Source organism: Amia ocellicauda, chromosome 17, assembly GCF_036373705.1.
Source record: "Amia ocellicauda isolate fAmiCal2 chromosome 17, fAmiCal2.hap1, whole genome shotgun sequence".
NCBI lineage: Eukaryota > Metazoa > Chordata > Actinopteri > Amiiformes > Amiidae > Amia > Amia ocellicauda.
In genome coordinates this window covers 23,197,085-23,210,189 of record NC_089866.1, presented here as the reverse complement: position 1 = coordinate 23,210,189, position 13,105 = coordinate 23,197,085, and the positions used below count along the sequence as shown (strand labels likewise).

General features: G+C 41.1%; 1 protein-coding gene across 1 annotated transcript; it reads left to right on the top strand.

Moving 5' to 3' along the window:
• The first annotated feature begins 147 nt into the window (after window positions 1-147).
• Window positions 148-13,105, top strand: aldh2.2 (aldehyde dehydrogenase 2 family member, tandem duplicate 2). Its single transcript, XM_066689888.1, has 13 exons — window positions 148-457; window positions 1,979-2,083; window positions 2,302-2,442; window positions 3,425-3,504; window positions 6,572-6,683; window positions 7,072-7,200; window positions 7,394-7,507; window positions 7,873-7,975; window positions 8,204-8,388; window positions 10,976-11,140; window positions 11,576-11,733; window positions 12,135-12,249; window positions 12,496-13,105. Exons 1-13 carry the CDS (start codon window positions 338-340, stop codon window positions 12,526-12,528), a joined length of 1,560 nt encoding a protein of 519 aa, XP_066545985.1. The 5' UTR covers window positions 148-337; the 3' UTR covers window positions 12,529-13,105.

Genomic DNA, 13,105 nt, shown 5'->3' with positions numbered 1-13,105 from the left:
TGCCAAATCCCCACACAGCCACACGAAAACTGCAATTGACTCAATGCACAACACATGTGAAAAGTGGCGACTACAGCAGGCGCATTGACCGTGCTGTCACTTCCCTGTAACTGAGAGTTGCCGGACTTTCCCCTCTTCGGGCACTTACGGCGCATGCGTCATACCGTCTCTTAAAAAAACAACAACCCCACAGTGCTCTTCCGTGCCTTGCTGGAGGGGGTCTGCAGGTTTTACAACGATACAACCTGGGAGAGAAACCTTCAAGTGCATCTTTCAAATCCTCTGAAGAGTTGGACAGCTGAGGTTGCAAGCAGATTGACGCTCTGGGAGAAGAAGCATGCTGCGCTCCGTGCTGTCCGCGATTCCGCGCCCGGCGCTCCGGCTCCCAGCCCGGGCGTACTCCGCCGCAGCTGCCATCCCCGCTCCCAACACACAGCCAGACGTCCATTTCAACAAGGTACCGCCGGAGATGTACACATGCAATGCTGGAAGTCATAAAATGAATCCGTAGTGTAAAGTGCACGGGCTGTTTTACTTCCCCAAAAGCACCAGATGGATAGTGTTGTTATTCTGCACATGCACAGCAGAAGGAGCAGGCTACACAAACACTACGCACTGGCTACTTTGTACAAACTTGTTGAAAACATCTGAACTCTTTACCGTGGCTGGTTTTAGCTGTGAAAGGCGGTGGTGTCTGTGACCGCAGTGTGGTTAGACTTCCCGATTACTGTCGCCTTTCTCCACAGGGACGGTTTCTGCAAAATCAAGAAAGTGGGTTCATTGTAGTAACAAGGCGAAAACAAAATGTGTGTGTGTGTGTGTATGTATAAGTGTCTGTTGTGGAAAATGGTAATGTGTGTCCTAGAAAATACAGTAATGTGGGTATTATTTATTTATTACCCATTGCAAACCCACCAACTAATTACCAGTCTGAAATATTCATAGATGAATCAAGTTATGTTAAAGAAAGGTTTGGTTATTATTTGACTTCTTAAACGCAGAGCACCATCTAAAACTGGACGTGCTTTTCTGCTTCATGAGAACAATACAGGAGCCTAACTGGAATAAAACTTCAATTGTATTTCAGTTATGTCAAGCTGTTTACCTTACTTTGAATGACTGGGAATAAAAACATTGGAGGTCATGGAAATGCAATGTACTGTCACAGCTGTCTTTTTCTCCACTGTGCACATCAGAGCCCACACCAAGGCTTGACAGACTAAACACTAGTTTCCACCCCCATCAACAGCTTCTTATAACGCTGTAGGGGCCGCACCATGAGTCATTCCTCAGACAATTGCACATCATGAAAAGAAATGAAAGAGCTGCAACTTCAACTGCTGCACAAGTGTGGCAATGGTCTTATAATTACATGAACATAGTTTTTAGAGTAACATTTGGACTAATTTATCACAAGAATGCAGTTTAGGAATAAACTTATTCGTAGAAATGTAGACTTTTTGGGTTGGGATTGTGTTAAGTGTCAAATTTTGGTGTTGGGTTTCTGGCTATTATTAGAGCTAAACATGGGTAGGCATTGTATTGCTGTATTACAATGGTGTACAGTGTCAAGTATTTCTGCAAAGTGGCCTCCACAGTTCAGAATAAGGTTTTAGAAAATGTCCTTAATAGGCTAAATCATTTCAACTACAAACTGTTGATTTAGATGTTTGAAATGTGCTTTGACCATTACCATTGGTCAGTCTGCTTCTCTCTAATCAACCAATTAAAAATGCTGTTTTTCTCATTCTTGATAAATTAATTTTCATTCACGTAAATATGAATCACCTTGTTTATGTAGCAAAAAGCAGTGCATTTTTGCTTTTGTACACAAAGTTGAGAATGAAACAAAATGCAGACAGAATATGAGGGAATTCTAGATGGATGAGAGTTTTTTTTTTTTTTTTATGGCTTGTCTTATAGAGAGTTTGTGTTGACATTATGCCAGTTTCCTCAAGTAAATAACTTTTCCTTCCAGCTATTTATCAACAACGAGTGGCAAGATGCTGTCAGCAAAAAGACCTTTGCATCCATCAACCCATCTACAGGAGAGGTGATCTGCCAGGTAGCAGAGGCAGACAAGGTAAGAGGCATTACTGTGTACCAGGTGGCATCTGAAGCCATTGAATATTTATTCAGTGGCTCCATAACAAAGCAAGAAGGGTGCAGAGCAATGGCATAACACTACTGTCTTCCTGCTTCTCTCAGCAGAGATTTAAAAAATGTACTAAAAAGGACTGAACTAAAACTAGACTTGTTGTTTTCTTTATGCTTGGCTCTTTGCTGTTACTCTTCCTCCAGGCTGATGTGGATAAAGCTGTGAAAGCCGCTCGTGATGCCTTCAAGCTGGGATCACCGTGGCGACGCATGGATGCCTCTGACCGGGGACTTCTGTTGAATCGACTGGCCGACCGGATCGAGAAAGACACCGCCTACCTGGCAGTGAGTCCCTTTGTTTTAACGCACGTGTTCTCGATTTCCAAAATTGGGAAAATCTAATGATTACATGCTGAAATAGATTACTATTTTGAAGATTTGTTGTTGTAGAAATGTTAAAGCTTTAATTGAATATAAATATTAAGGCAATTTATTATTCAGAGTTCACATCTTTTCACATTTGCTGTTTTGTGACTCCTTATTTTATTTTCATAAATAGTGTTATTAAATGTTCAAGTTGAAAATACAGCTCCTGGTATTTAGGGTAGGTCTGAGCCAGATCCAGTGACTTGGCACAGCTGAAAATGCCATCGCTGTTTGGCTCAGGTTTTGTAATCTTGGGAGGTGAAGTCTGGCAAAACTAAAGAAGAATAAAGTCAGTTTAATCATGCTATGACGAGGGGTCGCCATTTGCTGTTCAATCTGATAGTGTGCCTCCTCTGAGGTATTCCTTCCAAAGGAATTTACAAATGTACAGTCAGAGCGTTTAAATGTATTTAGGCATTTTATGATCTGTTGTACTTTCAGTTCTGATCATTTTCTTATATAAAGCACACTGCAGGAATTTGTATCAACATAAATACCTTCAATTGTTCAGACACAACTTTCACATGAAAAGGTTTACTGAAATGTGTATGATTACCTGTTTTCATTTGCTCGGTATGCCTGCATTGTGTGTTCTAGATGTGCTTAAAAATACAAAATAAATCAAAAGCAATTTTCCTTTCTTGGTAGTAACAATGACTAGAAGATTCCTCAAATATTTGAAAGAAACAATTTCAGCTCATGCTGAAACAGGATCTGTTCTTTGGGATAGTATTGGTTTGTGGAGAATTAGATTTTATTACATAAATGTGTGAAGAATTGCTCCCTTTGTAGCATGTGGTTGATGTTCAGAATCAGATCTATCTCATACTATCTGATTATCTGAAAATTAGGTTGATGTCTATTCAATGGAATAACCCAAAGTATTCTACTGTTTCTGTAGGAACTGGAGACCCTGGACAATGGCAAGCCCTATGCGGTGGCATATAGTGTGGATGTGCCCATGGTTGTGAAGTGCTTGAGGTAAAATGCAGAGTTCACTTCAGCAGAGCTCCATTAACATCCCTTACTGCTGTTGAGTCTGGTGCCCTCCATGTCAACAGCTACATGATCAAAACAACAAAAAAACGTGCTCTAATCAAAAGCCTACATGAATGAGAAATGTCTTGTGTAATAAGTATTTCCTTTTCAGATTTAGAATGTTTGATAGCTGTGTAAAGACCCACAAATATATTTTATTTACATGAATGAATATATATATATATATATATATATATATATATATATATATATATACACATACACATACACACTTTTTTTTTTTTTCTTTAAACATTCAGATGCAATGTGAAGTAGGAAGAACAAAGTGGTAGTATTATATTTACATAATGAAAATATTGCATACCATTAGTGGTTTTAGTATGTGGGATGTAGACCACTTATTTTGTGAGAGAATGTTTTTACTGTTGGCACTAGTTACTGGGATATCCTGAATTTCAGGTTCCAGGGCTATAGATGGTGAAGATCATGGTTTTATTAAAAAAAAAAAAAATCCAAATTGCTCTTAGATTGGTTTTCCTTCTTTATTCTTTTACTTATAACAGGGTCTCCCAAATAAGTTTTTTTTTTTATAAACCTGGCTGCTCAATTCAGAACCATTCAGTCTCTGGTTAATTGCAGATCCAACAATTGTTAAATCTTGGAACAATTCCCTTTCACCTGTTCCTGTGTGCAAATATACAACATTAAAATATGCAAATTCTGTTTAGGACAATTTAAACCGTAACATAAGTCAGGGGTTCCCAAACTTTTTTGATCCAGGGACCCCTTTGCAGCCTGGATTTTCGCTGAGGACCCTCTCCTACCAAAGGTGGGGGACACACGGTAAAAACGTGTGAGAGCGGAGGGAGGGGAGGGGTTGATACCGGAAAAACATGTGGGCGTAGGGGCAGTAAAAACGTGTGAGAGCGGAGGGGAGGAGGGGGGGGCGGTAAAAACTTGTGAGTGCATGAGGGTAGCGAAGGCAACAACATGCAAGAGCGGGGGGTTGACAGTTTCAGTCTGCATTTAAAAACAATACAGGGGGTAGGGGGTGGGGGGTTTGACCCCCTAGCACTCCCTCGTGGACCCCAGTTTGGGAATCTCTGACATAAGTAATGCTGGCTGCAAAAGTATCACATGTTTAAACAGCAGCATGTTCACCAGTGTGATTTCTCTTTAACCTAGTCTTCAGCAGCAGTACATTGCAGAGATTTATTTGCCTGATTGTTCTCCAGATTAACTGAAGGAACTTTGGAACTGAAGGTTCTACGTTTAGGTTTTTAAGGACTGCCAATAGCCCTAGCCCTAGCTAATAATTTTACTGGCTCGCATTCCACCATTGAATTTGTGAAATTCCTCTTTAGCGCTGTTTCCACACTGGCCAATATCCTGCACTCTGGTTAGAGAAAATAGTTAATCGGAGTTTATAGCCCGGCGTTGTGTAATAATACTGATATGTATGTGGTTATTGTCTCGAATTGTTTGATGGCATACTAAAGCCCCGGAAGCCAGGTGACTGAATTACATAAAACCTAAATCCCTACGCAATGGAGCTGGCTAGTACTAAATTCAAGGAGACGGCAAAAACTTCACCATTCCGTTTAAAACGATTTTAGACAAGTTATAGTAGTACATCAACTTTCTGATTATCTGCATTGCTGTCTACGTTTTTCTACACTTCTCTTAATTTGATCTAATTGTTGTGTGACTAATGACGTGCCTTGCTCTTGCCTATATTTGCTAGTTTGCTTGTTGTATGGGTTTCATTTACAAACCCGTTTGCTAGCGATCATGGCCCATTGGGGAATGGGCTGTTTATATTAAACATGACCAATTCATATTCGGATAATTCACACATGGCAGCTTTCAGGATGTGAGATCTCTGGTATGGTGTTTTTAAATTGTATAGAAACAAATATTTAAGACCTTCAAAACAATTGTTCATATTTAAAACCTTTTAAAAGGCTTAAAAATCGAAAAATAAATGTAATAGTTAAGGACCCGCAGGATTGAGAATCGAATCGTTGCTTGCTTTACATGCAATAACCTATTTTCTTACTGATTTCTGTCTATTTTTGTGCTTCTGGTACCATAAGCCTACAGTTACGGATTGATACATTTAGCCTTTTGTAGGAACTAATAGCTGAAGCCCATTGTGCGTCAAGGTTTTAGAACCGTGCGTGTTTTTTCACGTTAATGAAACGGAACACAATAATATACACTCCTTCTAAATTTGTTTTACTGTCGAACCCTGAACTGGTGCGGTATGTGCAGAATTATCCTGTCATATGACCAGCTGCACAAGTGTCCTAGCAACCAGGATTTGTAGATAAAGAAAGTATGAATGCTTGAAGAAAAGCTAGATTGTTTTCCTCACAATACAATCTGGGCATTTTGTCTTTCTGAAGTGATAACAAACAGAGCCTGGTGAAACTGAAGTATTGCTTTCCTTCTCTAGACCCTGTGATATACGTTTCAAAACAGTCATTGAAATTAACACATTTGGATGAGGAGAAAGTGACCAGCACTGCTAGACATTTTAAATGGCTTGGTTGATCCTTGCTTCTGAAAGCACTATCTGCAGTGTGTCGTAGAGAGATTGAATTTCTGTACAACATTGTGCCTGCCAGGACTAGGCTCCACTGGTTTATTTTTACCTCAGAGCCACAGCACTGTTTTCAGGTCTGATTGCGTAGCTCCCCTTCTTGTTCTGCTTGTATATATATGATGAAATTGCGAAATTGCGTTGTACCTAAATGTTGCTGCTATCAATGTCCGTTAAATACCAACTGAAATTAAACAAGCACCCTAACCTTTAGTTGTTTTTGTGGAATAGATTCTCGAACTCTATTCTGTTGTGGGTATAGCAGGACTCTATCTGCTCTCTATAGGAAGCCTATAGAGTACTTAACTGAATATGGTAAGGCCCCACTGCTTGAGTCTGGCTCACATGTGGGTGGTTGGACCCCTGCTGGCTCTTCGTACTAGCCCTTCTGCAGCTTGTGTCTTGAATTAAGTGTCTGTGTTTGTCTTAATGTTTGTGGCACAGGTACTACGCTGGCTGGGCTGACAAGTGGGAAGGCAAGACCATTCCTGTAGACGGGGACTTTTTCTGCTACACCCGTCATGAGCCTGTGGGAGTGTGCGGCCAGATCATCCCTGTGAGTGAGCCAAGCTTAGCAGGGCTGGACTGGAGATGGGACTCACTTTGGGGACTCAATCAAAGGGAGACGGATTGAGAGAAAACACTGCTTTCAGGAGTGACTGATATTTATAGAGCGCTGCACTGTCCAGGTCATACAGTACGGATAGTGTATCCTGATGTACATCATCGATGTATCCTGTTGGCCTCCACATTCTCTTGGCTGCTCTCTTCTAAAAACTGAAGCAAGCCTTATAATTTTTCACCTACACTATGTGGAACCAAAGGAAACTGAAACATTATAATAATAAAAAAAAACATGATCAAGATGTCCTAGTACATTGTTCTTTCTGCATTTCACTTTAATTGTGTCCAGCTGTTAATCACCCATTGTTTTTCCTTTCCAGTGGAATTTCCCATTGCTGATGCAGGCATGGAAGCTGGGTCCAGCACTGGCCACAGGAAACACTGTGGTGATGAAGGTGGCTGAGCAGACGCCTCTCTCTGCGCTGTATGTGGCCCACCTCATCAAGGAGGTCAGTCCCCCACACCTCACGGTTTTTAATTACATATTTCAATGACCCATAAGATTGAGGTAGTATAGAAGTGGGCTCTCCAAGACCAGGGCTGGAGACCACTGCTCTGGAGGACAGTGGTCAACAGTCCCAAAGGCCTACATGCAGTACTGCTTACGTGGCTGGGTGAGTCTGACTGCTCTGCTCTCCTCAGGTGGGGTTTCCCGCAGGGGTGGTAAACATCGTGCCTGGGTTCGGCCCCACTGCCGGGGCGGCCATCGCGTCCCACATGGATGTAGACAAGGTGGCCTTCACTGGTTCCACAGAGGTTAGTGTGGGATTGATTCAACTTTTCCTCAAATTACTAGGTCAGGGTATATACTGCTTTGATTTATTGGTCTAAAAGCTGGTTTTACTGATGCAAATTATAAAAAAAATGTATAAATTAAAAGCAGGTAGTTACAGTAGATAGAAACCTGGAAAGTAGACAAGCTCAATATATGTTGTTCTCGACCAGACAATTGTCCATTAGTGAAGATGAAGACCACATGAAGCAGGAACTCAAATCACAGGATAAATCCGATAAATGTGATGCTTGTTAGTTGAATCTTCTTGCCTGCTTTGTTTTTGTATGCAAATTCAGTTTAGTTTCATGCGATTAAATCTGTTTACTGTATGTGCTATAACCTCCAGGTTGGGCAGCTCATCCAGCAGGCTGCTGGCAGCAGCAACCTGAAAAAGACGACACTGGAGCTGGGTGGAAAGAGCCCCAACATCATCCTGTCTGACGCCGACAGTGAGCATCCTCTCTACATTGTGTCTTAGAGATAAACTCTTGTGTAGAGTGTTCTGGGACTCCCCACTCCTTTTGGGGGAAGGCAAATATTGTTGCAGATTCTTTACACCCTTCTTTGTAATAACTGAAAGACCCGCTGAAGGCCGATTTGCATGATTTCCTGACACAAACCCTGATCCCAGGCGGCACCGCACATCTTTGTTGATTGCAGTGTGTTTTCTCTGGCAGTGGAGGAGGCGGTGGAGATGTCCCACTTCGCTCTGTTCTTCAACCAGGGCCAGTGCTGCTGCGCCGGCTCCCGCACTTTTGTACAGGAGGACATCTACAACGAGTTTGTGGAGCGCAGCGTGGAGAGGACTAAGAAGAGAGTGGTGGGAGATCCCTTCAACCTGAGTACTGAACAGGGCCCACAGGTACCAGGGTTGAGTTTGACCATATTCAAGTTAAAATGAGCTGCCAGGCCCTACAGATATTACGGGCCTGCTTAGCTGAAGACTTTCCTAATGAGAGGGCAGTGCGTATCTTGTATAAGACACTAAGATACATCTAATTTGGTTGAGAAAAGCCCCCTGTAAGTCATCTTAATTTGAAAAACTAGAAAATGGTAATGAATGAATAATTTACCAGCTTTGGAAAATCAGACCGTGTTTGCAGCTAAAGGCAAAATGGACATTATGTGGTAACTTGGCCTATAATGCTGTTATACATTTATGGACTGGGCAGCAAACAACAGCGTACAGGTACCTCCAACTTTTTTTTCAGTCTCATTTTCTGTAAATTTGGAAGATTAATGAGTACATGCATTATGCATGCATGTATTTAGTTAAGAGGGGGACATAAAGGCACAGGAGAGAGAAGTGGGGATAGACAACACTGTGTTGAGTGCCACTTGAGAAGTGAGCTCAAGGAAACCAAAGGGATATAAGCCTTGTACTGTGATACTGCGATGGGAGAAAAGTAAAGCTGGATGCTTGCAGATGCTTCTCCAGATCAAATAAAGAAAGACAAACAAACCCCTCTCTTTAGTGGCTGTGACATTTTCCCCCTGAAACTACATTTTAAGTTTAATTCTACCTTGTCTTAATGGAATGGGACATTAGAAATAAGGTGTTATTTGAATCAAAGTTAAGTACTATTGCCATTTATGTAGAGCATATTATCAGAACCTGGGGGGGTGTTAATTGCCGTTAATTGGGTAGTTGGCTCTGCCTGTGGGGGTTTACAGGTGTGTGTGTGAGTTTATAGTAAATAGTTTAATGAAATGAAAGGATGCTGATCTATTAAGATACGGGCAGAATGTTGAAATGGACGCATTGTTGTCAATTTATCCTTACAGTTATTGTTTTATTAGTAAGTACTTTCGATTGGCCTAGGACTTTACCTGGAATTTGGCTTATTTATCTGGTATCGATATTGGAAGAAATTATATTTGCTGAATAAAGTCCTGTTATCTTGTGACCCCTACACATACAATCCACAGCGGTCAAGTCCCCTGAAAACCTGAGACCGGGTTGATATGCAAGTTACCACAATACTTTTACTAATGAACTCAGATTAGCGGTGAGGTTGATCTGCATGAATTAACCTTGAAGTTGTTTTGTTTTATACAAGATATAGGTTTATTAAAAATGAAATTAGACAACATGTATTTGCAAATACAACAGAGAAAAGCAGTGTGGATAATCTTTCAAGTGAGAATGAGAGATCTATCCAATACTCAAGTTTTGACTCAAGACACAAAACAGGTAAAATAAGAAACAAGTTTTATGATTACGTTACCCATTCCTCAATTTAGATCTCATACACAACTAGGTTTTATATAATTGTGATTTACCTAATTCTGGACTAGTATACTACCTGTGTGGTTTACTAAGATTCAGTTATGCAGACGTTCGATAGTGGGGAGGGCTGGCAGACTGCGTCGACTGGAGGACAGTTGGAAAGCTTTCAGGTTTTTGGTGGAGAAGTTCTGGTTTTGTTCAGTGTTCCTGGATTTCATCTCCATGGTTTCTTCTCCCAGGTTGTTCCACTCCACTCCACTCCAAATTGCTATTTAAACTTTCTATTTTTATACTTTTTAGACTAAGAGATTCTAATCTCTTTCCTTCCAAACTTCTGATCGGTCAGGTTTGGGGTAATAAAATTGAAATTCGAATTGAAGCAGTCTTTGCCATTCCTCTCCCTTGATTCCTACAGAATGTGTATTGGGGGTGTGATGGCTTTGAGGAATGTGAAAATGGTTCACATGTTACCCAGAGTTTAAAACTCTCTATATTGTCAAGTTTTAGTTGTATCAAATACATTTTCAAGTCCCTCAAAGCATGACCTTACAGTTGATACCAAACAAGCCAGGTGTTATTTTTTGGTAATGTTAAATTTTAGCTTTCTTGGAATTCCAGGGGGGCTGGTCTGATGCCCATGTCAGTGGAGGATCAATTAGGATGTTTGGTGGATAAATGAGAGTGGACCTGTAGCTCTGCTTTCAAGTAATTATTTTATTAAACCGCCAGACAAGGAATTCCAAGTCTGCAATATAGTGCCTCAAGCCTCAAAGTACCCTCAGTCAGTCTGTTCTTCCTATTATCTTTATACAGTGCTAGAGGCCAGTCATGTGAGCAGTTTCCAACCAGCTCAGACCAAACAACAAACGCTGAAACAGTAAGGTTAAACCAAGTTCAAGGTCAAAGTTGGACAACTTAGTGCAGCAGTCTAGAGTATACAGCCCTACAGAGCCTAATTAGTTAGAGAATGTTCCAGCATGAAAGGTTTACTGGCCTGCAGTCCTTGGAAAATAGTTACAATTGTATCTTAAAAGACACCTTTCAACTGTCAATTTGGGATTCTTAAAGCCTGCAACACTTTACAATGTTTTTCTCCTCTGTATAAAGTGGTGGTGAATTAACATGTTGCTCAATGCTTCATGCATATAATAAAACGTATCAGGAGTCTTTGGGTATGTTATGAGGCTTGAACCCCAGTTGTGGTGGCTGTCTTCCGCAGGTGGATGAAGAACAGTTCCAGAAGATCCTGGGCTACATCAGCACAGGGAAACGAGAGGGAGCCAAACTTATGTGCGGGGGTGGTGTGGCAGCTGACCGAGGGTACTTCATCCAGCCCACTGTGTTTGGGGACGTGAAGGACAACATGACCATTGCTCGAGAGGAGGTACTATTGTTAATGTCTCTTATCTCCTTCGCAGAACCCTCCAGAAATTACAGCTGGGCGCAGGGTTTGCATTACTGTGGAAGCCTGCATCATACTTTGCAGACAGTCATGCTCTGTGGTTTAGTGGACTGGTCATGCCTTCCACCACGTGTTGTGTTGTATATCATCATTGCACATTCGGACAAGTTCTTCAATTAAAAGTTTAAAGTACATCTCTTTCAAGATGTCCACTTGCGTGGGTCAGCAGTAGGAAAGTTGGAGCAAGGCAGTTCTCCGCAGGGAAAGTCATGTGCTCTTGGCCTGTCGATGTAGCATGTTCTGTATAAAAACCTCTGTCTAATGCCTTCTCTCCACAATGGCAAATAATTTGCCGCTCTCTTGTTGTATCCCAGTCATTTTTCAAATTCCTGAGGGTTTGTCCTCTGACCCTGGCAGATCTTTGGTCCAGTAATGCAGATTCTGAAGTTTAAGACGCTGGAAGAGGTTATTGAACGAGCCAACGACACGAAGTATGGGCTGGCAGCTGCTGTCTTCACCAAGGACATCGACAAGGCCCACTACGTCTCTGGAGCCCTGCGAGCTGGCACTGTCTGGTACGCGCTCAACCTTCATCCTCTTCAAACATTGAATGGCTTCCATTCATAGTTCTTAACTGGGCAATGCAAATTAACTCATCGTGATGCACGTCACAACCAGCCAAGTGCCTCCCGGTTGGGTGGTCTCCAAGTCAACCACAATTTCCTTGGTTCCCAGCTCAATAGTGCCTGAAATTGAGCTTGCAAACCCTTAAATGATGTCATTTCAAAATTGTTTAAATACATGTATCACTCCCTCCTTCACTATGTTTATATGCAAGCTTTAGACTAATACAATAGAAAACCAATAAATCTATGTATATTTTCCTTACAAGTATAGTTGAAAGTAATTGCAAGTTAAATATTACATCATTGTTGGCCAAAGGCTTACACACAGTTTGCCTCACTCTTATCTGCAGGATTAACTGCTATGATGTGTTTGGGGCCCAAGCTCCGTTCGGGGGCTACAAGGCTTCTGGAGTTGGGCGTGAACTGGGAGAGTACGGCCTGGACAGCTATACTGAAGTGAAAACCGTGAGTGACTGGCAGCATCATTCTTAAAGTTCCTCAAATGATTGTTTTCTTCTCCACTTTGAATCCAAGTTATGTATTCCACCAACTAAGGAATATCGTTGGAGTCTGGAACAGATTTATAATATTTGTTAGCCTTTGGGTATTTTGCTTCTCCAGATATTGCTGTCTGTTCTATTCATAGTCGGCATATATGTACAATTAAAAGAGAAGCTGAAATATTTACGCAGTGAATGTTTTCTCTTTCAGGTAACAATCAAGGTTCCACAGAAGAATTCTTAAACACTGATTTGATCTCCAAACACTGATAGACAAACTGATGATGCCGTGAAGAGGATATTATCACAGGAAACCACCAACTCTCTGGATTGTGCTTTCCTTCTTCTTCTTTTTTTTTTAATAAATCTGCTCAGACAACAGTATCGAGCTGCGGATTTTGCAAGTGAAGACACATTTAATTGCTTCTCTTCTTCAAATGCACTTATTTCTTTTTCCCAAGTCTCACTCTTGTTTTTGAAATATGTTTGTCCTGAAGAATAAGATCATTACAGTACTGGATCAGTATTGTCTATTGATAGCAGGACTGCCAGACTAGTTCTATTAGAGATGCTGAGAATAATGTTTCCTCTGTTCTTCATCTGTCTTCTTGATGTGTTAAAATACATGCACTGAATGAAGCATTAAGACATTCATAATACGTTTTGGGGTTTTTATTTTTGTATGACGTGCAGATATTATGCAAGGCATTCTACTTTTCTTCATGGCTTCAACTGTTGATGTGAAAGGACAGCTTTTGGTGGCATTGTACAATAAACACATAAGCCTACGAATACGTAGACCTGGTTCATGTTCCACCATA